The sequence below is a fragment of the Mchenga conophoros genome, linkage group LG12 (assembly GCF_057382185.1).
Source record: "Mchenga conophoros isolate Kocher_MC1m ecotype Shallow Benthic linkage group LG12, M_conophoros_male_GT1.1, whole genome shotgun sequence".
Taxonomy (NCBI): Eukaryota; Metazoa; Chordata; class Actinopteri; order Cichliformes; family Cichlidae; genus Mchenga; species Mchenga conophoros.
The window spans coordinates 26,456,046-26,480,179 of NC_140537.1; the positions used below are offsets into that span (position 1 = coordinate 26,456,046).

The following is a 24,134-nucleotide window of genomic DNA, read 5'->3' on the forward strand; positions in this document are numbered from 1 at the left end:
GGAGTCCTCTGCGTCATTGAACCCGTCCTACTTTTACTCCATACTTTATCCACACCTGTTAATTAATTATCACAGCTGGCCCTGTAAGAACATAGAGCTCACTTCAGTGGAAAATGGGTCTGTTTCTAAGACACAAGTAAAAAGTCCATTCGGTGAGTGGGAATGTTTGGTCTGTGGCTGACAGACATCTACACCTTTTCTCTGTTTAGTTCTGTTTAAAATCGTTTTTTTCATTAAAGATACTTTAAGAGGCATATATATAATAACAAAATTTAAGAAAGAGAGTTTATTTATGACCAATTAAAGCTCCTGAATAAACAGTGTCACCCTCAGTTCTGTAAAGGAATTGTTCTTCTTTTTTAAAAAATAAATAAATAAATAAATAAATACTTTTATGTGATACAATGTAAAAAAAAAAAAATACTATATTTTACTCATGAGTGAGTGCCTTAACAGTGAAATAAACTGAATATTTCCTCAACAACCCCACCTCTCTTTCTCTCTGTCCTTTTCTTCCTTCCTTTTTTGCTTTCTTTTACTTTTTCTTGTCACACTTGGTTTGTTTCGTTTATTGCTAGTACCTTTTTTTTCTTGAGCTATGCCATCACCGGACATGTTGCTTGGGAGACCTGCTCTGTTTTCTCGACCCCTTATTACCATTTTTATTAAACGTGCTGCAGTTGCATGACGACCGGAATAACAACAACAGACATCCCTGCAGAAATCAGAGGATAACAAGCAGGGGATGTGGAAGTAGAAGGAAGCTACAAGGGAAAACAAACAGGCCCAGAAAACAGACACTGTCATGCCTGTGAGATGGCTGGACCACAGAGAGGCTAACAGCTTTTGTGAGAAATGAGGGGCCCTTCATGTGTGTATTATACTGAGTGTCACAGAAACACATCTTCAAGAATAATTCAAGATCCCGTCACTAACATCAACTGTTTTCAGATGATTCGGGAAGACAGAAATAAATCCAGGAGTGGCAAGTGGAAGGGAGAAGGGAACAAACGAATGGTGCCATCTTTGTCACATTACCATGAAGAAATTTAACTGCAGCTCACATATTCATTTAACTGTTTTCTGTGGAGTATGACCAGCCGTCTTCTCCTTTTTTAACATAATAGGAAAGGTGAAAAAAATGAATTGACTTGCAAATCACTTAGTGTATTTAATTAAAAATGATAAAAATGATGGAAAACATGCCCATCACTTCCTCCTCTCTAAAAATGTGAGGAACTGTATGACTTAATATTAGTGTGCATTCTAAAAGCATGAGTAACTTGCACATGGTAGGCACTGTTAAGGCTGAAGAGTACATACAAGTTATGGAGAAACATATGAATCCCACCAGATGATTCCAAATCATATGCAGCCATACAGATGATGATTTCTCAGGACAATGTCAAACCACATATAGGTACCTCTGTGACGTGAACAACATGACTCAATTGTAAAAACAAAAGTAAAAGAGTCTGTTTGTTGAACTACCCTGCCTACTTTCTGTCACGGTCTGACTGGGGCAGACCGTATGTGTTGCAGAGGAGGACTCAAACGCAGACCAAAACGTGGTGTGGATTAACAAAACAAGCCGTTTATTGAGGTTAGCAACGAGGGTACAAAATAATAGGGCATCGGTGAAAACTAAACAATAACCTAAACTGGGTGAACTAATAACAAAACATGAAAAACCTTAACCATAGTGAACTGACATGGGTACCTGGAGATGAGACATGGATGAGCAGACGACCTGACAATGGCATGCAGAAAACAAAGGGCTTAAATACATACATGAGGTGATCAGGGGAGGTGGAGACACATGGGGGAAACAGCTGACAGACATAAACCTAATGACAGGACCAGGAGAGGAAAGCTAAATACAATAAACAAAGAACACATGACATTGTCAGAATAAAACAGGAAATACTAAAACTAAAACATGACAACACAACTTAACAGACCTAATATGTGATGAATAAATACAAAACCCCAAAACATAGAAAACCCAGGAACAATAACTGCCTAAACTAAAGGCAGATAGGAAATAACACAAACTAAATCACATAACAAAATGAGACAAATACAAACATGAACTCAGAGCGCTGGGTCAGAGACCCAGCCTGTGACACTTTCAAGACTTTGGGAACATTATAATATACATATCAAATTCAACTAAAGTTTTTTTTAAGTTGTCTTTGACTTATTTTTAGGTAAATATGGGATTTTGCATTTTGTTCTTCTCTACATTTTACACAGCATCGCAGAAACAGGGAGTTTTCATATTACCTTGTTTTTGCTTACATGCTTCTTCTAATAATATATTTGTGATGTGGTCAGATATACTGTAGCAACTCTGGATGGATTGCATTCCATTTTCATATATTTGTGCCTTTTCTGTCTTTCCCTTGTAAAGTTTCAAAGCTTTCATATATTTCAGTACTGTTTCAAACCAACTTCTCTTCTATCAGTTAACACTCTTGTGAGTCCCGATTCATTTCTGCTCTGGTATCACTTTGGACTATCAAATAAAAACAGTTAAATTAAAAGTGATTTGTAAAACATCTAGTTGCTGCATTTTGCAGGAGGATGTTTTCATCGTGACAGCCGTTGATTTGGGCCCTTTGAAGAAGCTACGAATCCGTCATGACAACTCTGAGTCTTACTCCTCTTGGTACCTGGATCGTGTTGAAATAGTGGACACAAAAGAGGATACAACGTAGGTGCCACAAACATACAGCCATGTGGGTTTTGCTTAGTTATTCAGCTGGATTCCAGAAAAATCCTACAGCAAACAACGATTAAAGATTTTGTGTGATTAGGAGAGTAAATTAACAAGATTATATCTTGGAGTGTTGAACAGAGGTGTTTCTTCTGTAGATACTACTTCCCTTGTAACCGCTGGCTTGCAGTTGATGAAGACGACGGGCAGATAGCGAGAGAGCTGGTTCCCGTGGATGAGGCCTTCATGAGGAAGGATGATGATGATGAGGGCACGAGTGGTACTCTGGGCCTGGAGCAGAAATGTAATGAAGCTTCAAAGCTTGTTTACGCCTCAGTGGGATAAGATTAGTGGAAGACCAATATGACAAGTTTCATGTACTTATATGATAAATTTATCCTGCAGCTATGTCTACTACATATACTCTTAAGATAAAAACTGGAGAAAAGAAGTATGCTGGAACTGATTCCAACGTCTTCGCCATCCTCTTTGGTGAAAATGATGACACAGGTGCGATAATTCAGCATCATCCCTGCATTATGGTGGCATCCCTGTTACTGGCTAAATATCAGAATTTTAAAAAAATCTGCATGTCACCCACAGGGATCATCAATCTAAAGGCTTGTAAAAACTACAAGAATAAGTTTGAACAGGGGATGATCAATGAGTTCACTGTGGAGGCCGTGGATCTGGGCGACCTGGTAAAAGTTCGAATCGGGCACGACAACTCAGGTGGGGAAAGAACGTACTGTCCAAAAACAAACAAAGCAGTCATATACATAAGCACTGCACTGTACAAAAAAAATAAACTTTTTTTTTCTGAATCAGGGGGTTCATCTGGTTGGTTCTTGGACTGGATCGACATTGATGCCCCTTCACAGGGTCAGAGGATGCGCTTCCCATGTGGCCGTTGGCTGGATAAAGGGGAGGATGATGGTGCAACTGTGAGGGATCTCTATCCTGCTGACTTACAGACTGAATTCTACACACCATGTGAGTGAACAGCAGTGATATAAGCACTCAAATCCATTAGTAAACGTAGAGTAGGCTTATTGAGAAATCGTCCTCTAAAAGTGCTTTATGCAAAATTTCACTCTGATAAAAGAGCGGAAGCATTAGCAGTAAAATGTATTTTAAAGCAGTCTGCCTGAAGAATGGTGCTTAACTCCAACCTGTAATGAATGTTATAAAGCTGCAGTGGTGTCCTGTCTTTTTATTATCATTCCTCCAATGAAGGCTTGTTTCTGCCCTTGAAAAAAACATTTTCGATTGGCAGAGCTAAGTCGAAATTTCAGGTTATTTTCCAAAAAAAGATTATGACTTACTCACTCAAACTTTAGACAAAATTACTCAGAATTTAAGTTATTTGAGTGCAAATGGTTGTCTGTGTCTGTGTGTTAGACTGGCGACCTGTTCAGGGTGTACCCTGCCTCTCGCCCTATGACAGCTGGGATAGGCTCCAGCCTCCCCTTGATAAAGTTATTTTCTCATTAGTTTGAGTTAATAAATCCAAATTTTGAGATAAAGTTTGAGACAACAGCCCGAAATATTGACTTATAGAGTATAGTTTGTTTTTTATCAATATGTATGCAAACTCAACTTATGCATTATGATCCATTCATGTCAGTTAGTTTATACAAACAACAAGAAAGTAAATAAATAATATTGCAGTTTATAAAGCGGGCTCAAAGACTGTTATTATTTAATCAATGACGATAATTTAATGCCCTTCAATATAAGGGCATTTTTATAAAGCAGGCTCTAAAAGTTCAACCAATTTCAGGATATTATAGTAGCAATTATCTATAGATATAATTTCTACACATTACTTTGTATTTTCATTCAGTATCTTACCAGTTAGATGTTAACTATTTAGGACAGCAAATGTATTAAAAGATCAAATGATTCCTTTGAGTTTCAACAACAAGTTAACACTAAAACAGAAAAATGTCATCAGTGACAATAAACACATTTTAAGCCAGCAGTTATGCTATCAGCTAGCACAACTGTGATCCCTCTCCACAGATAAATAACTACATATACTACACGACTTTCTTCCTAAACTTCTTGCTTTTAATTGCTTATCAATGCTTGTAGTAAGAATGATGGACAGTTATTACAGTTAGATTGTTTAGTCTGATATGTTTTCTGTAAGGCATAAAAGCACGTCTGGTGTCATAACTGTAAACGTTAGCTGTGAATACTAATATAGCCTTTCCTAAAATGCAAATGTTTCTTATATAAAAGACTAGATTATATGCCAGCCTGTCCTCCACCTTCATCCATGACAGCCTGGCATGTTTCCCACCCACACTGTCCTTCAGTGAAGAGCAAAAGGGGTAGCTCTGTTTTGAGCAAGGGTCTTACTTCTGAAGCACTAAAACCAAATAACAGACAAGTAATCAAGGTGGGATAGAAACAAAGACTATTATACACGTTTACTTGTGGCCTCTGAAATTCAAAACGCAAGCTTTTGAATATTAAGTTGAAATATACCCACTCCTACGTCATCAATATGAGTTAACCATGATAGTGTTTGCTCATCAATAAATGGTGAAACCGCCAAAGCAGTTTCAGTCTTTGACGCACTGACATTTTTTTGTAGTGCGTCTAATACATCCACAACAAGATTGTAACACCTTGTTTTCTCTTTTTCATGCAGCTTTTGTGTTTTACAAGTCTTAAAATAGTTGTTTTCTTTGCTGACTCTTGGTTAAAAAGAAGGAAAGGAAATCTGAACACAAGTGGTCAGCTGTACCTGACACCTGATAAACCGAAGTGTAAACGATGATGGGACCAGTGTGTGTACGGCTCAAAAAGGGTTCTTCCACCTTACCTGTCAACAAAAAAGCTTTTCCATTTTTTTCAGTTGTGCCTTATGAGATAAAGATATACACCACCGATGTATTTGGAGCGGGAACAGATGCTGACGTGTTTATAGTCTTGTATGGCCATAAGGGGGTGTGCACTCAGCAGAAGCACCTGTGTGTCAACAAGAGAGAGCGACGCTTGTGCTTTGAGAGGGGAGCTGAAGACATGTTTATTGTGGAGGTAAGTGTAATGTGTGGCTACTCACTGATAGAGCTTTTCAAAAAGTGGCGGCCGGTTTGCGAATGATAAGTTGTCTTTAAACAGCTGGAGGACATTGGTGATGTTATAGAGAAAATCAGGATAGGACATGACAACAGCGGCACCAATCCTGGATGGCATCTTGACAGAGTGGAGATCAGGCGACAGCTCAGGAAAGGAAAGGTAAGCAAAAGCCACATGAGATGACACCATAATAGCGGCATTATATTGCCAAAACTATTCACTCACTCATCCAAATCATGGCTAAGGTGTTCCAGTTACTTCCATGGCCACAGGTGTGTGTATAAAATCAAGCACCTAGGCATGCACACTGCTTCTACAAACATTTGTGACACAATGGGTTGCTCTCAGGAGCTCTGTGAAGTCAAGCACTACTAAGGATTCCACATTAAACTTTTACTGTTATTATTATTATTATTAAGTGGAAGCGATTGAGGAATGACAGCAGCTCAGCCACAAAGTGGTAGGTCACATAAAATCACAGAGCACATACCGAGGCACATAAGGTTCATAAAAACATGGATGAGCGAGTCTGGTGTGAAAGAATTTGATTGTCCTGTACAGAGTCCTGACAGCACCCTTCTCATCCAACATCACAAACGCTCTTCTGGAAGAGTAGTCAAATATTCTCATAAAAACACTCTTAAACCTTGTGGAAAGCCTTCCCAGAAGAGTTGAAGCTATTATAGCTGCAACATCATGTTCAACCCTATGGATTAAGAATGGGATGTCACTCAAGTTCATATGCCTTTGAACGCAGATGAGTGAATACTTTAGGCAATGCACTGTAAGTGCATCGTTAAGAGATTTCTTGTCTGTGGCCTCATTAAATTATTAACAAATTAATAATTTAACATCTTCTGGCTCACACAGTTCATTGAGTCTCAGCTAGAGAAACATAGCTGGTGCCAGACTGAAGAGTTGTGTGTGTTTAATGGCAGGGTTCTGAGACGACTATATTCCCTTGCGAGCGCTGGCTAGCTAAGTCTGAAGATGATGGTGAGACGGTGAGGGAGCTTGTCCCCTCAGACATCATCACACAGAAACTCCTCAGGGATGGGACACTGAAAACGACTGAAACTGAGGTGGAAGATGCTTTGGAAAGTAGGTTGAAAGTTATGTCACCGGTGGAATGTAACTACACTTGCTTTCAAGTGCTCTGTCTAAGGAAACATTAGAGGTGCTTATTTGTATTTCAGCTGTTGCATGGTGAAGATGTTGAACTAGCATGGAGCAATATAAGCCTTGGTAGATTTTGCTTTTCAGCATCCTAATATGCTCTTCTAGCATGCACTTTTTCAAAGCTGAACTCAGTTTTGAAAGGGTTAGTGGGGAGAACGGTTTAAAGTCCAATTTTGAGACATTCTTCTTCTTTCAGCTGCTCTCTTTAGGGGTTACCACAGCCGATCTCGCACTATCCAAAGCATCCTCTTCTGTCACTCCAACCCTCTGCATGTTGTACAAATTTTTTGAGACATTTTGCTGTATAAATAGACACGCTGTGAGACTGGAAACAACACAGTTGGAAAAAAAAATCTATTAGCAAACAAGGTCTGCATTTACCGACTTCAAAAATTTTCCTCCCTCACAGCTCACACATACACGGTGTCTGTGCGGACAGGCGATATGTACGGAGCAGGGACCGATGCCAACGTTTTCCTCACCATTTATGGAGATTTGGGAGACACAGGAGAGCGGAAACTCGCCAAATCTGAGAATAACAAGAACAAGTTTGAGAGAGGAGAGGTATTAGAGGAGAAGTGCGAATCGTTATGTGATGTTGCACAAAAATAAATCTAAATCTGTTCAATTCCTTTTGCCTTTTAGGTGGATAAGTTCAATATTGAGGCCGTGGATTTGGGGCAGGTGTTTAAGATTCGTGTTCGTCATAACAACTCTATGATTGGGGCTGATTGGTACCTGGACCAGGTGGAGGTGCTGGATGTGGAAACAGAAGAGGTATACATGTTCCTGTGTGAGCGCTGGCTATCAACGAAGAAAGAGGACAAACAAATAGACAGGACCTTCTACGTCAAGGTTGTGTTTAAAGACAGTGTTTTATTATTTTCTTCTTTGTATGTCAGAGTTATTCCAGAAAAGAAAATTGATAGCTGTGTTTATTTTGTGCCTGTTTCAGGGGTATGAGGGTGAAAGAAGCTCTGATCCATATTCCAAAATGATTGCTCAGGCCAAACTGGGACTGGACAAGAATGCCAACAAGAAGAAAAAGAAGAAAAAGGCAGTAGTGGTTGAAGAGGGTCCAAGTAAGGTCTATTCATTGTGTCTCTTTGTGAAATGACGTTTCTGGAAGTGGACACAAATATCAGGAAAAAATACTGAAATTCAACATGATAAATAACCACAATATCAACAGGAAGAATCAATGCAAACTTATAGAAATTTGATAAATATAGGTAATATCAATCAGGTCATAGTTCACCCTAATATTTACACCAAATTAACCAACATTAAAGAAATTTGTGCTTGGTGGCTTTCATTTTAAAGTGTTTAACTTACCAAAGTTACGCCTTGTGCCTGAACTCACTCACCACAGCACTCCTAAAACTGAGACTTCTGGAAGTCCTGCCAATGCAGTTCTGACTTTTTTTAGTGTGGAAAGGAAAGCAGAGACATCCACAAAATTGTAGTACGCAGACCTACAATTGCTTCAAAAAATGAGGAAAAAAAGACAAAAAAGATAGCTTGGCTCAGACACCTTTTGTAACCTCATCCTCTATAATCCTCTTTGTACCTCTCTACCAGGGATGCTAAATGAACTGGTACTTATGTAGTGCTTTTCTAGTCTAAGTGAGCACTCAAAGCAATTGATTATTACAACCCACATTCACACACACATTTGAGCTATATTTTCTGCCTCTAAGGACTTTCAAACACACACACGAACACACTTTTTGAAGGATGCACAGGGAGGCGGATTTGAGGGTCAGTATCTTGCCCAAGGACACTTCAACGTGCAGAATGAAGGAGGAGGAGGGATTGAACAACTGACCTTCTGATTAGTAGTGGAACTGCTCTACCTCAGGCAAAATAAATCTCTGATCTGAAACGTTGCTGTTTCTGTTCTTCTGTATGATACAAGACACAAAACAAGCATCCCTCTGCTCTCTTTCTTTGGCTGCACATGATAGTATGTGTGTGCTAAAGCACTAGAATAACACTGATGTAGCCTTAATAAAAGAAAAGCATCTACAAACACCTTAAAGGCTCATTAATTAACACAACATGTTTCGTCTAAGAAGAACAGCTGTATGCTTTTACAGTGTATAGTGATGAAGGATTATTTCCTGACTATAAGTCTTCGTGCTATGCTAAGGTAAATGGCTGCTGGCTACAGTTTTAAAAGAGTGCTAACAATCTTCCACCTTAATCTGACTTTCTGTAAGAATACACCTTTCCCAAAATGTCAAACTACTCCTTTAAGATAAACTTTAATATTGTCTCCATCCATATTTGAAAAAGATCAAAAGGTCACACTCAGCCTGGAGCTAGATGATAGTACTAATATTAAAGAAGTAGGAATGGTCTCTGAAGTGGCTGAGACATCAGACTGAATTTTATATGTGGAAAAAAATCTCAAAGCAGTTTTTCTCTCTCACCCAGTCATCCCTTATCACTTCACCCTGTCCACGGCGATCGAACAAGATGCCAGCACCACAGCGAGGGTTTATGTCATCATCATTGGTCCCAATGACGTCGAGACAGACCGGCTGTGGCTGGACCTGCCAGAGGGAAAGAAATCCTTCACAGCTGGCTCCATGGAGCACTTTGTGTGCTATGGAACTGACGTGGGAGAGATCAAGAGGGTGGAAGTGAGAATCTGGGACTCTTTCTGTAGCTAAATCTGTGAAACTGTCTCCTCTCTGCTGTCTCTTCAGATGCACTGCTATTAAAATTTTAATAAAACCATTCTAGCTCAGCAATAATTAATTCTAGATGTGCCTAGATCAAACAAAAATCAAGTGATATACAAATTCCCTCTCCATCTCCTCTCCCTTCTCTTCCCTCTCAGCTTGGCCATAATGGTGTCACACCAGAGAGCTGCTGGTTGGTGGATGAGCTGTCGGTTGCCGTGCCAACCAAAGGTATCAAGTACATCTTTCCATGTAAGTGCTGGCTGGCTAAAGACAGGGGAGATGGTCTGACTGCCAGACTGTTCAATGTGCTGGACTCCAGCACGATCAACATTATCCGCAAAGTGAGTCACCGCACCTAAAATATGAAGTGTTGGAAAACATTCAGTTAATGTGTTACATAAAAACTGTATCTGTATCTCTGTGTACTGTATTTTTTTAGGTTGTTTATTCAGTCACGGTTGCCACAGGTGACATTCAGTATGCAGGAACTGATACCAACATTTTCCTGACCGTGTTCGGAGCCAATGGGAGCACAGAGGAAATGCTTCTGCCCAAAAATGAGGATAGGTCAGTTCACAGTGATTACTTATCAGTAAAGAAACAGTTGATACTTTCAGTGCAAATACTGGAAATGTGGGATGCCTGAGTTTAAACAAACAAAATGAGCTCATCAGCACCTTTAAAGTTCAATAATATATGTGTTGCATCTCATTAATGTGACCTAATTATAAAGAAATGTCACTTATTGTGTGGTATTTTGGATCAAAGCAGTGATTTCCTTTATTGGCACTAAGATCGTAATAACAAAGAGTCTGCCATATAAATGCCATAAGCACCACATGTTTCTGAATAAACACAGTGTTTTATGTTAATCTGTGCTGTTGCCTATGGACAAAATTGGACAGGCTGTTTCACTGTTTATGCCGTTTAACCTAAGATAATCTAACCAGCTGCTGTGTACAGCTACAAAGGCATGAAAGTTAAAATGCAATTAAATGTATCTTCAGAAAGGTTAAACTATTTAATTAGCACAGTCATGTCTTTAAATGCAGCTTAATCCATATATATTGGTTCATTCAGGTTTGAAAGAGGGCAAGAAGACACATTTACCTTGGAGATAGATGACATCGCTCCTTTGAAGAAGATCAGAATTCGAATAGATGGCACCGGAAGCCGCCCAGACTGGTTTCTTGACAGGGTAATGCAAAGAGAGTCTGATGCAACACGTCTGGTATTAGAATACAAAATGTAAGAAAGAAGGAATGATAAGAAATAATTTGAAATTACCGGAAAGCAGATGCACATTTTGAGGTAGCACAAAACTTTCACATCAGTTTATCATAAATATTACGTGTTACACTCATGTGCTACTTTATAAGGTACAGTTTGCTAGATCCCCTTTTACATTCAGAACTGGCTTAATTCTTCATGGCATAGGTTCAACAAGGTGGTGTATACATTCCTCTGAGATTTTACCCATTACTGACATGATACCGTCAAACACTTGCTGCAGATTTGTTGGCCCCACAACCATGATACAAATCCCCCGTTGAGCCAAATCCCAAAGGTGCTCTGCTTGATTGAGATCTGGTGACTGTAGAGGCCATTTGAGAACAGTGAGCTCATTTTCATATTCAAGCAATCAGTTTGAGATTACTTGAGCTTTGTGATATGGTGTGTCATCCTTTTGAAAGCAACCATCAGAAGATGGGTACACCGTGGCCATAAAGGGATGGAAATGATCAGCATCAATTCTCAGGTAGGCTGTGGCATTTCAATAATGCTCAGTTGGTACTAAGGGGCCCAAAGCATGCCAAGAAAATATCCCCCACATCATTAAACCACCACTAGCAGCCTGAACTGTTGATGCAAGCAGGATGGATCCATGTTTTCATGTTGTTTGCAACAAATTCAGACACTACTATCTGAATGTTGCAGCAGAAATCAAGAACTCATCAGACCAGACAACATTTTTCCAATCTTCTGTTCTGTTGATCCCATGTGTATTGTAGCCTCAGGTTCCTGCTCTTAGCAAACAGGAGTGGCACTCAGTGTGATCTGCTGCAGCATTTGATATTTTGTGCTTTCAGAGATGTTTTTCTGCATACCTTGGTTGCAAGGTGTGGTTTTTTTGAGTCACTGTTGGCTCCCTATCAGCTCAATGCAGTCTTTCTCTGGCATCAAAAGGCATTTTCACTGCACAGAGAACAATCAGATCACTGGATATTTTATCTTTTTCTGTCCGTCCTCTATAAACTAGTGATGTGCAGATCGATCCTGAAATATCGATTCCTCTGATACCAATCATTTATGTTCTAGAATCGATTCTCACATTAAAATATCGATATTTTAGTAGTTTAGAGTAAATTTGTAGTTTATCATTAACAGCAACACAGTGGAAAGAAACTATAACATTCGGATTGTCTACATTCAAAGGCACTACTTCCTCTTCCGCCTTTCATAGTCATGTGCGAAATACGGCTGTATAAATGTCTCGCAGCCGCTGGCGTGTGCACTCACAACAATGGCTGAGCGTAATTGGAGTAATTTGCGGACGTACAGTGGGGCAAAAAAGTATTTAGTCAGCCACCGATTGTGCAAGTTCCCCCACCTAAAATGATGACAGAGGTCAGTATTTTGCACCAGAGGTACACTTCAACTGTGAGAGACAGAATGTGAAAAAAAAATCCATGAATCCACATGGTAGGATTTGTAAAGAATTTATTCGTAAATCAGGGTGGAAAATAAGTATTTGGTCAATAACAAAAATACAACTCAATACTTTGTAACATAACCTTTGTTGGCAATAACAGAGGTCAAACGTTTACTATAGGTCTTTACCAGGTTTGCACACACAGTAGCTGGTATTTTGGCCCATTCCTCCATGCAGATCTTCTCGAGAGCAGTGATGTTTTGGGGCTGTCGCCGAGCAACACGGACTTTCAACTCCCGCCACAGATTTTCTATGGGGTTGAGGTCTGGAGACTGGCTAGGCCACTCCAGGACTTTCAAATGCTTCTTACGGAGCCACTCCTTTGTTGCCCGGGCGGTGTGTTTTGGATCATTGTCATGTTGGAAGACCCAGCCTCGTTTCATCTTCAAAGTTCTCACTGATGGAAGGAGGTTTTGGCTCAAAATCTCACGATACATGGCCCCATTCATTCTGTCCTTAACACGGATCAGTCGTCCTGTCCCCTTGGCAGAAAAACAGCCCCATAGCATGATGTTTCCACCCCCATGCTTCACAGTAGGTATGGTGTTCTTGGGATGCAACTCAGTATTCTTCTTCCTCCAAACACGACGAGTTGAGTTTATACCAAAAAGTTCTACTTTGGTTTCATCTGACCACATGACATTCTCCCAATCCTCTGCTGTATCATCCATGTGCTCTCTGGCAAACTTCAGACGGGCCTGGACATGCACTGGCTTCAGCAGCGGAACACGTCTGGCACTGCGGGATTTGATTCCCTGCCGTTGTAGTGTGTTACTGATGGTGACCTTTGTTACTTTGGTCCCAGCTCTCTGCAGGTCATTCACCAGGTCCCCCCGTGTGGTTCTGGGATCTTTGCTCACCGTTCTCATGATCATTTTGACCCCACGGGATGAGATCTTGCGTGGAGCCCCAGATCGAGGGAGATTATCAGTGGTCTTGTATGTCTTCCATTTTCTGATGATTGCTCCCACAGTTGATTTTTTCACACCAAGCTGCTTGCCTATTGTAGATTCACTCTTCCCAGTCTGGTGCAGGTTTACAATACTTTTCCTGGTGTCCTTCGAAAGCTCTTTGGTCTTGGCCATGGCGGAGTTTGGAGTCTGACCGTTTGAGGCTGTGGACAGGTGTCTTTTATACAGACGATGAGTTCAAACAGGTGCCATTCATACAGGTAACGAGTGGGGGACAGAAAAGCTTCTTACAGAAGACGTTACAGGTCTGTGAGAGCCAGAGATTTTCCTTGTTTGAGGTGACCAAATACTTATTTTCCACCCTGATTTACAAATAAATTCTTTACAAATCCTACCATGTGAATTCATGGATTTTTTTTTCACATTCTGTCTCTCACAGTTGAAGTGTACCTCTGGTGCAAATTACTGACCTCTGTCATCATTTTAAGTGGGGGAACTTGCACAATCGGTGGCTGACTAAATACTTTTTTGCCCCACTGTATTTTACATCCACAAACAGCCAAGACGTGGTTTGCGATACATGTGGCAAAAAGTGAGGTGTTGTGGCCATACTTGCCAACCTTGAGACCTCAGAATTAGGGAGACATTCAAAAAGGCTGTTGGGGGGTTGATAAATAAAGTTTACAGTGTTTATTTATCGGATAAAATACGTTAAATGTCACCGTTATTATTGGCCGGCCCGGAAACAGCGGGGGTGTCCAAATTCAGAGGCTGCTTCCACCTGAGACTCTGCTCCTTGCTATCTAAAATATAACAGGGCGCTGACTTAAACTCTCAACCGTCTCACACTTCTGTTTAAACAGTTTTCTGTTTGACGTTTATTCAGCTGTGTGAAAACCCCGGAGGAACCCTCTCGAGGGATTAATAAAGTTAAATTTAATTTAATCTAATCTAATAACTTTATTCTCAGCCAAACCGATTTACTCGCGAACAAATAAAACACTGAAAAAGCCAAACAATAACATTTTTAAGTTATCAAAGTGACTTATATATCATGTTTAACGACCGCGGGGGTTTGAAGACGATGTGTCGGTTGGCTCAGATATTTGAAGTTTACACAGCTACATTCTCACCTGAAAATATGTTAAAAGTTTTTTTGCGACCCAGAAAGAGAAATAAGAGTAATATTAAAACTAAGTATCTGGAAACTGGAATAGGCTGGGCCGCGCCGCGCTATGAATTCTGCGACATGGTTTTTCAATTTTGATGTCCGGGTGGAAAATCGGGAGAAATTCGGGAGAATGGTGGCTCCAGGAGATTTTTGGAAGGGGCACTGAAATTCAGGATTCTCCTGGAAACATCGGGAGGGTTGGCATGTATGGTTGTGGCAACATCACTAACCTTGTCAAACACCTCAGAGCAAATCATATCACAGAATATGACGAGCGTATGTTGAAGCGAACTGAAGAGGAGGAGAGGGACAGGTGCTGCTAGGGCGAGACTCTCACGGAGTCCTTTAGTGATGCAGGCAGGCAAGGTGTTCAAATAGCGCACAACTTCAGTTTTTCTATTTCTATATGATGAACTCATCTGCATTATTAAGTGATAAGAACAAGAAATCTGATGTCCTGTAATCATTATGATGCTATAACTTGAGATCAAACTATCGGTATCGGATCAGTATCGTCGATACCACCCTGAATATTAATTGGTATCGGATCGGAAAGGAAATCAGTGGTATCGCACATCACTACTATAAACCCTAAAGATGGTTATGTGGGAAAATCAACAGTTTCTGAAATACTCAGACCAGCCCATCTGGCACCAACAACCATGCCAAGGTCAGTTACTTAAATAACTTTTCTTCCACATTCTGATGTTCAGTTTTAACTTTAGGAGGTCATCTGGACTATGTCTACACACTTAAAGGCATTGAGCTGCATCTGTCTGACTTACTAATTAAATATTTGCATTATTAACCGGTTGAACAGATGTACCTAATGAAGTAAGTAATGATTGTACAGTATTTGTGAAATTATATAAATGTTCCTATTCAGGTAATGAAATGAGGTGGAACACTGAACAGTTTTCACAAGTTAGTAAATTTCACTTGCGTGTTTGGTATATCATTGCAGTGGATGGCGCTGTCTCTAAGCTGTAATTAAAACAATAACTCTTGTGATTTTTAAACCACAATCTTTTAATTTGCTAATTTAATAATGAAGCAATTTCTTTTTTCAGCCTTCGCAAATACCGTTAATTAATCAGATTCTTTTGCAGTGGAAACAGATGAATGCTAGGTTAACTTTAGTGTATTTGTGGATTGTTTAACATTTTTCAAGCCACAAATATACATTAATGCATTTATTCCAAAATCACAGTCAATTTCCTCCTCCTCTGCTGCAGCTAAATAGTAGATTTCACATGTGGACATTTGTTTAATGCGAATTGTGAGGTCATCGTCTGATTTAAAATGTTAGATCCTGATGAGAAACCTGACCACAGAGGAAGAGTACCTGTTCACCTACGAGAACTGGCTGTCCAAGACCAAAGGGCCCAAGAGGACAAAGGTGTGTGAGCTGGCGGCTATGGTGGATGACGAGGAGATGGTAGAAAAAACAACTTACATCATCCAAGTCCAGACTAGTGACGTTGCAGGTGGGTCACAGAATGTTTCCACATATATTTAGAAAGTTGACCAGGTTAAAGAAACTGTATCAGTCAATTTTAACTTAATTTGTCTGCTTGGAATAAAGTTTAAAAAAATAAATAAATAAATATCAATATTCAAAGTTGGGGGTTTTTTCTAATCATCCCAGAGCCCTCTTTAACTGCACAAATTTCTTCCCCAAATTTTACGTTTGTTGAACTTCTATGAGTATTTTACATATTTTTTAAGTGTTAAATAAGACACTGAGTGCTTAACTTTAACAAGCATGTTTACAACTACTAATAGATTTTCTCATAAGTTAAAGTTTATTGGAGTTCTGTTCTCTGATCTTTGCAATATTCTAGGTGCTGGCACTGATGCCAACGTGTTTCTGATTGTGTTTGGGGAGTATGGAGACACAGGGACGCTGCCTCTGAAAGAGAGCACCAACAGAAACAAGTTTGAGCGAAAAATGAAGGACGTGTTCAGATTTCCTGACATGCTCAGTCTGGGCGAACTGTCAAAAGTCAGAGTGTGGCATGACAACAAAGGTAAGGAGACAAGGAGAACTACAGTCATAAGTAAGCACATAAGAAAGGAAGGAAAGTTTTAGCAGTTTGGAGTAATCTGTGACGGCCTCAGAGGTTTTCTAAGAGAATACTGGGAGCAACAACACCATGAAGTCCAAAGAACACACCAGACAGGTCAGGGTTAAGGTTATTGAGAAATTTAAAGCAGGCTCAAAAAGATTTCGCAAGCCTTGAACATCCCACGGAGCACTGTTCAAGCAATCATTCAGAAATGGAAGAAGTATGGCACAACTGTAAACCTACCGAGACAAGGCCGTCCACCTAAACTCACAGGCCGAACAAGGAGAGCGCTGATCAGAAATGCAGCCAAGAGGCCCATGGTGACTCTGGACGAGCTGCAGAGATCTACAGCTCAGGTGGGAAAATCTGTTCATAGGACAGCTGTTAGTCATGCACTGCACACAGTTGGCCTTTATGGAAGAGTGGCAAGAAGAAAGCCATTGTTAACAGAAAACCATAAGAAGTCCCATTTGCAGTTTGCCACAAGCCATGTGGGGGACACAGCAAACATGTGGAAGAAGGTGCTCTGGTCAGATGAGACCAAAATGGAACTTTGTGGCCAAAATGCAAAATGCTATGTGTGGCAAAAAACTAACACTGCACATCACTCTGAACACACAATCCCCACTGTCAAATATGGTGGTGGCAGCATCAGGCTCTGGGGGTGCTTCTCTTCAGCAGGGACAGGGAAGCTGGTCAGAGTTGATGGGAAGATGGATGGAGCCAAAACAGGACAATCTTGGAAGAAAACCTCTTGGAGTCTGCAAAAGACTTGAGACTGGGGCGGAGGTTCACCTTCCAGCAGGACAACGACCCTGAACATAAAGCCAGGGCAACAATGGAATGGTTTAAAAACAAAACATATCCATGTGTTAGAATGGCCCAGTCAAAGTCCAGATCGAAATCCAATCAAGAATCTGTGGCAAGATCTGAAAACTGCTGTTCACAAACGCTGTCCATCTAATCTGACTGAGCTGGAGCTGTTTTGTAGAATCTCTACATGTGCAAAGCTGGTAGAGACATACCCCAGACTGGCAGCTGTAATTCCAGCAAAAGGTGGTTCTACAAAGTATTGACTCAGGGGGCTGAATAATTACGCACACCCCACTTTGCAGTTATTTATTTGTAAAAAATGTTTGGAATCATGTATGATTTTCATTCCACTTCTCACGTGTACACCACTTTATATCGGTCTTTCACGTGGAATTCCAATAAAATTGATTCATGTTTGTGGCTGTAATGTGACAAAATGTGGGAAAGTTCAAGGGGGCCGAATACTTTTGCAAGCCACTGTATATCAACCCAATTGAAATGCCACAGCAGGGCCTTAAAAGAGCTGTGTATAAGCAATGAATTGAAGCAAAGTACTTTTTTTTATTTTCAACTTTTTGACTAAAAAAGCTGACAAAATGTCTTACAAGGATACTTGGAAGATGGAATAACAGAATCTTGCTTAGATACTGCAAGAGTGGATGTACAGCACAGTGTTAATGTTAGCTTGTTTACTTCAAATCTATTTTATTTATAAAGTACCTGTTCACAATAGTAGTCATCTCAAGAAACTTTATACTGTATATACTTTACCTTTTTTTTGTTAAACAATGGAACAGGAAAATTTAGATCAGTGGTTGAGATAACATTTGTGCACAGATGGAATAAATTCACCATTGACTGTTGCTCTTACTGTAAACAGGCCCTGCTCCTGGATGGCACCTGGAGTACCTTGATGTGAAAGATGAGGCCCTGGACAACACCTTCAGGTTCCCCTGTGACCGCTGGTTGGCAAAAAACGAAGATGACGGGCAGATTATGAGGGAACTGGCTTGTGCCAACAATGATTTTGTAGACCTCAGTGACAAAACAAGTTAGTAATCCTGAGAGTCTGTAGGCATAATCATGGGTTGTGTAATTATCTGAGATGAATCACTTGCAGTAAATTACAACCATTTGTCACTTGTAAAATAATGCAGCAATTTGTGTCTCTGTGCATGGCCACAGAATATGAAATTGCCACAACAACTGCTAACGCAGATGACGCCTCCACAACGGAAAATGTCTGGATCCTGCTGGAAGGAAGGAAAGCCCGTTCCAAGGAGTTTGTTCTGGAGAATAAGAAAAAGAAGTTCTTAAGGTAGGTCTTCAGAGAGTCCAGGGTTCACGACTCATGGTAAAACCCTCTAATGTGGTCTTACATAATCGCCCTCTTTTACACATTTTTTTCTACCCCCTTTTATCTTGTAGCTTCATTTTCTCTTTACTCTCAGGAGAGATAATCCCATGAGGTGAAACAGAACCTCTCAGGCAGACCACAAAATTTAACAGTTTAAAATCAAAACCCTACACAAACTTCTCTTGCACCCTTCCACAGCGGTGCCACTGACACGTTTGAGTTCTCGTCGAAGCACGTGGGGGAAATCGCTAGCATCTGCGTTGGCCACATCACAAAAGACGGCAAGAAGGTGAAGAATGAGGCTTTCTGGCATGTTATGGAGGTGGTGGTGACAGAAAAGGAGCTGGGAAACAAGTGAGTAGACTCTCACAACATGCATTATGTTATATAAAACTGATGGTGCTGAATCAATGCATCCTCTTGTGGTTAGGTATTTCTTCCACTGTGATGCACAAATTCCCCTGGCAGCCAAAAAAGACCAGTTCCAGACATTCGAGTGCTATAAATCCATCGAGAGCTTTGCAAGCAAAGTCCGCAACCTGGTCCCTGTCAAGTATGAAATCATCGTCATCACCGGGGACGTCAAAGCGGCCGGCACAGACGCAAATGTTTTTATCACCATGTATGGCGTCAATGGTGACTCAGGCAAGCGTCACCTACGGCAGAAGTTTCGCAACCTTTTCGAGCGAGGGCGGACAGACCGCTTCGTTCTGGAGATGCTGGACCTTGGGGAATTGCTGAGGGTCAAAGTGGAGCACGACGGCACTAGCCCCAACAGTGGGTGGTATTTAGAGTGTATTGAGGTGACCAACACAGCCAATTCAGTCACAACAATCTTCCACTGTGGAAAGTGGTTGCACACTGCTAAAGCTGATGGACAAATTCAGCGAGTGCTCAATCCCAGATATTAGAATAATGCTAGAAAGAAAGAGTGGGTGAGCATTTGCTTTTTCCTGTTTGACTCATTTGTTTTGTTGGGGGTTTTTACCAATTGTAAGAGAAACATTGCACGGAAAAGTTAGAGTTAATCCATCTGAATATAAATGCATTTCAACTTTTTCAGGATAAAGCCAGTTTTTTGTTTTTGTTTGTTTTGTTTTTTTTTTAAGTTTGTGCCAACTGTTTAGGCTGTCACTCTTCAGAAAAAGCCATTTGCTTCCATCTCGCACAAATAAACAGAACTGAATATTACCCAGCTCACCACAACAAATATTTACCTTCATTTTACTTTTCCTCACGTCTCACTGAAAGGTTTCATACCAATGCCAATCACTTGAGGGATAAAGGCAAAGCTGGAAAACAGTTCAGCAAAAATAAATTCATTTGCTTAAGCATAATATATGGGCATTGCACTCCAACAGGGGTTAAAATATTCATTATGCATAAATTTAAAAACCCTTTTGTAGAATGATGGGTAGTATTACACAGGGATCAGGGAAGGCGAATAGCCAATCGTAGCAGCAAAAACAAAGACAACTCAAAAAAAAAACGCGGAATGCTGTTTAACATGTAAATAAAAAAACGAATGCAATCATTTCCAAATCTCATGAACCCATATTTCATTCACAACAGAACATAGAGAATATATCAGATGTTTCGACCAAGACATTTTACTTCACGACCATCTGCGCCCCCAGTCTATGGATCACCTGTAACTTAAAAGGCTGTAAGGTCAGACACCAACAGGTGATTCGGGCGTTGGCATCCTGCATGTGATGGAGCCACTGTAGCGGAGCGTGATCCGAACAGAGGATGAAAGGGCAGCTCAGGAGGTAAAAATGAAGAGAGTCAACCACCCAGCAGATTACCAAGCACTCCTTTTCAACTGTGCTGTAGCAAGCATGCAATGGCTGCTGTTTTTTACACCTGAGGGCGCACCGGCCCGCCTCCCAAGCGGTACCCCAAATACTGTACCTCCCTCCGTCCAACCGTACACTTCTTCTGGCCGTGAGCCACACGTGCCTCAGGGACTCCAGGACCGTGGCCACCCACTGCACATGCTCTGCCCAGGTGTCACTGTGGATGATGCCAGCCACAGTGACATCCGGGTAGGCGGCAGCATATGCAGCCTGCGGATGCAGCACCCAGTCCATGAGGAGTTGGAAAATGGCTGGAGCTCCAAAGAAGGAAGTGTGACAAATTGGTACAACCTGTAAGGAGTACACAAGGATGCTTTTTCCTGGGAATCTGCCAGTAGCCCTTGGTTAAATCCAGAGTTGTGAAAAACTGAGCAATGCCTAACCAGTTCAGGAACTCGTCAACCCGGGACATGGGGTAGGCATCAAACTGTGACACCTCATTCACCTTGCGGTAGTCAATGCAGAACTGTATAGACCTATCTTTCTTCACCACAAGGACCACGGGGCTATACCACCCACTGTATGACTCTTCTATTAGTAGAGATATCATCTGAATTTCAGGAGCAGGACCACTCTTCCTTCACGCCTCAGGCTATAAAAGCCCCCCTCTCCAATACCTGCTGTTCTCATTTTCATGCCCCCCCCCCCCCCCCCCAAATTTTCCCCTCCCTTCTCCTCCTCGAGAGCCTTCGCCAGTCCCCTTCGAGGCCTTCCCCAAACCGCAGCACCAGTTCACACTTCCTCATCCCTCATCGCCCATCATTAACGAGGATGTGGTCCCAGCTAGTGAACTCCAAGCTTTAGCATTTCAGCCATTTCCCTCTGAACAATTAGCCTTTTATGTTTAGGAAACCTGCAGGGCCATGAACGCACCATTACGCCTGGGCATATTTCAAAATGGTGCTCTATGAGATTGGTATGGCTGGGCAGGAGGGAGAACACATCTGCAAAATGCTGTTGCAATGCAGCAACATCCGCTCTCTGGGCCTGTGTGAGATGGTTATCACAATGAATGGAGGATGGAATGGTGGAATTTGGCATCTCTGGTCCTAACTCATCTGTCTCCTTCACCAGAGTCACCAGAGAAGCAGTCTGAAGGTAGTGGATGCTGGTCCAAACAGACCAGTACCTACCAGTCAGTCAGTATCTCTTTCGGGATGCCAAATCAGGAGACGACCTGAAACAGCGCCTGCGCTGCACTCTTAGAAATAGTGCACAGTGGCACTGCTTCGGGATATCACGTTGCATAATCCACCAGAACTAATACACAGTGATGCTTCATTACATCACAGATCAAATTTTGTTGACCGTTAAGTATGGACGAGATACACTGAACGTGACACGTGAAACAAAGACAAAAGGAGAACATATAACATTTGTAGGGGGATGATGAAATAAACATAATATAAACCAAATTCAAAACAATGTATTCATAATTTATAATAAATATTACAAAACTTTTTTTAACATACAGATTCCATGTTTGTGCAGTCTTGTTTGGATTGGCCCACCTGTTGAGGAGTAGTAGGAGTAGGAGTAGTAGGGGCGACCATGGCGCTGGGGGTTGGGAAGCGCATCTGTAACCGGAAGGTCACCGGTTCTCTCCGGGCTCTCTGTCCTGGTCGTTGTGTCCTTGGGCAAGACACTTCACCTACCGCCTACTGGTGTTGGCCAGAGGGGCAGATGGTGTGATATGGCAGCCTCGCTTCTGTCAGTCTGCCGCAGGGCAGCTGTGGCCACAACTGTAGCTGCCTACACCAGTGTGTGAATTTGAGAGTGAATGAATAATGGAATTGTAAAGCGCTTTGGGTGCCTTGAAAAGCGCTAAATGCAATCCATTATTATTATTAGATAAAGACCTACACATACACATAATCACACGCATAATGTGATCATTAGAGTAACATTTTACAGTGTCCCAGTTATTTCTTTATATGTTGATTGTTATTTTTAAATAAGTGTATCACCACATGGACATTATCTATGATTTTCAGATTTCAGGTAATCTTGGATTGCATAAGAAATACAAAAAACAGAACTTCATTGTCATAAGTAGCTCATCTGGCTTACTGTGACTATTGTCTATAACAATTTACAAGGTATTGTAATCCGTGAAATACAGAAAGAAAGCGATATAGTAGGCTTCCTTGTCATTGTGGCTATATTGCACAAACTAATCAGGATGAAAATCCAGTGAGAACAATAAATGTGACCTCGAGCTTGACCGTGAGCACAATATGGATGAAAATCCACTAGGTGATCAAATCTGACCAATACTCCAGGAGGATTAGTGAATCTTGTCAGCTGTGGATGGACAGATGACGGACACCTAGCCAAGGCATGACTTTATCGGTCATGCTTGTCTTATTAGTGAAGATACTTTAACAAGTGGGCAATATATTTGTCAACTAAAAAAAACCTCCACTTTAATATCGTCCTGATTTTTCTTTTTCTTTTAGCTGCTCCCTTTGGGGGTCGCCATAGCAGCTCGTCTGCCTCCATCTCACCCTATCCCTAGCATCCTCCTTTGTCAAGCCAGACCTCACACACCACACAGAGCCTGTTTCAGATACTCCCTCTCCTCTGCATTCCTGATTCTAGACCTTCCACTGTTTAATAACATCTTGATTGCTTAATTTAAAATCCAATACAGTGGTGTACAGAGGCAAGTTTGGAAAGATTGTGCCGTTTTCCAAAATGTGTGGACCCACTGTATGCTGTTACAGATCTGTCTGTGATATGTTGTCCAACACGTGTAATTCAGATAGCTTACAGTTCCATAAATGAAATGTTTTTTCTAAATTAAAATGACTCCAAATGACACACGGATCAGATTAGTTCTCAGCATTTTAGGCAGTTTATTTGAAAAACACATACAAAAAGATCATATACAAGACAATAAATAAAAAAGAGACAGAACAGTTTGGGTTAAGCTATGCAACTTTTTGCATCATCATTAGTAATAAATACAGTACAAAATCCACCCAGAGTGAATCTAAAGATTTTCCACAATATTCACTGATCATGTTATTCTTCATTATGATTTAGCTATTGCTTTCATATTATTGATACATACTTCTACTTTTCTATAAAATACTCAAGATCATAAAACATTGCGCGGTTACAGCAAAACAGCAGTGTGTTGTACAAAGATGGCCACTTCCCTTTTTCACTGGCAGGTTAATAATCAACATTTTTTCAGCAGCAAAGAAACATCTGAAATATTCAAGAAGGTACAGCATCATATTAAACACATCTACAGAGCTACTCCCACATACACATAGGAAAACCTGAGAAGGACATGCATTAAAAAGCTTGTGCTTTAAGTTCTACTGTTCATTCCGGTTCATCAGCTTGAGTTAATACTATGGCTACTGTCCAGTTCGCTCTGGAGTTATGGGGTACACTGTGGAGGGCACGGGGTAAGGCCAGTGAGAGCACAAAATGAAATCATAATAGTAAGACCAGCCAGCTTCATTCCAATCCAATATATGTTATAATAATTTGCAGGATTAGTAGAGTATTAATAAGAAATGCACACCGAAAACGTAGTTAGC

General features: G+C 40.9%; 1 protein-coding gene across 1 annotated transcript in view; it reads left to right on the forward strand.

Moving 5' to 3' along the window:
* Positions 1 to 19,953, forward strand: part of loxhd1b (lipoxygenase homology PLAT domains 1b) — a 35,332-nt gene extending 15,379 nt beyond the window's left edge. Inside the window, 21 exon segments of the mRNA XM_085295808.1 lie at positions 2,583 to 2,716; positions 2,878 to 3,023; positions 3,125 to 3,229; positions 3,323 to 3,451; positions 3,548 to 3,712; positions 5,589 to 5,770; positions 5,855 to 5,971; positions 6,751 to 6,913; positions 7,401 to 7,555; positions 7,637 to 7,846; positions 7,947 to 8,073; positions 9,431 to 9,639; positions 9,840 to 10,025; positions 10,124 to 10,251; positions 10,765 to 10,882; positions 15,789 to 15,966; positions 16,324 to 16,509; positions 18,242 to 18,412; positions 18,547 to 18,679; positions 18,917 to 19,072; positions 19,149 to 19,953. Coding sequence (XP_085151934.1) covers positions 2,583 to 2,716; positions 2,878 to 3,023; positions 3,125 to 3,229; positions 3,323 to 3,451; positions 3,548 to 3,712; positions 5,589 to 5,770; positions 5,855 to 5,971; positions 6,751 to 6,913; positions 7,401 to 7,555; positions 7,637 to 7,846; positions 7,947 to 8,073; positions 9,431 to 9,639; positions 9,840 to 10,025; positions 10,124 to 10,251; positions 10,765 to 10,882; positions 15,789 to 15,966; positions 16,324 to 16,509; positions 18,242 to 18,412; positions 18,547 to 18,679; positions 18,917 to 19,072; positions 19,149 to 19,629 — 3,579 coding nt within the window. The 3' untranslated portion in view covers positions 19,630 to 19,953.
* Positions 19,954 to 24,134: the final 4,181 nt, after the last annotated feature.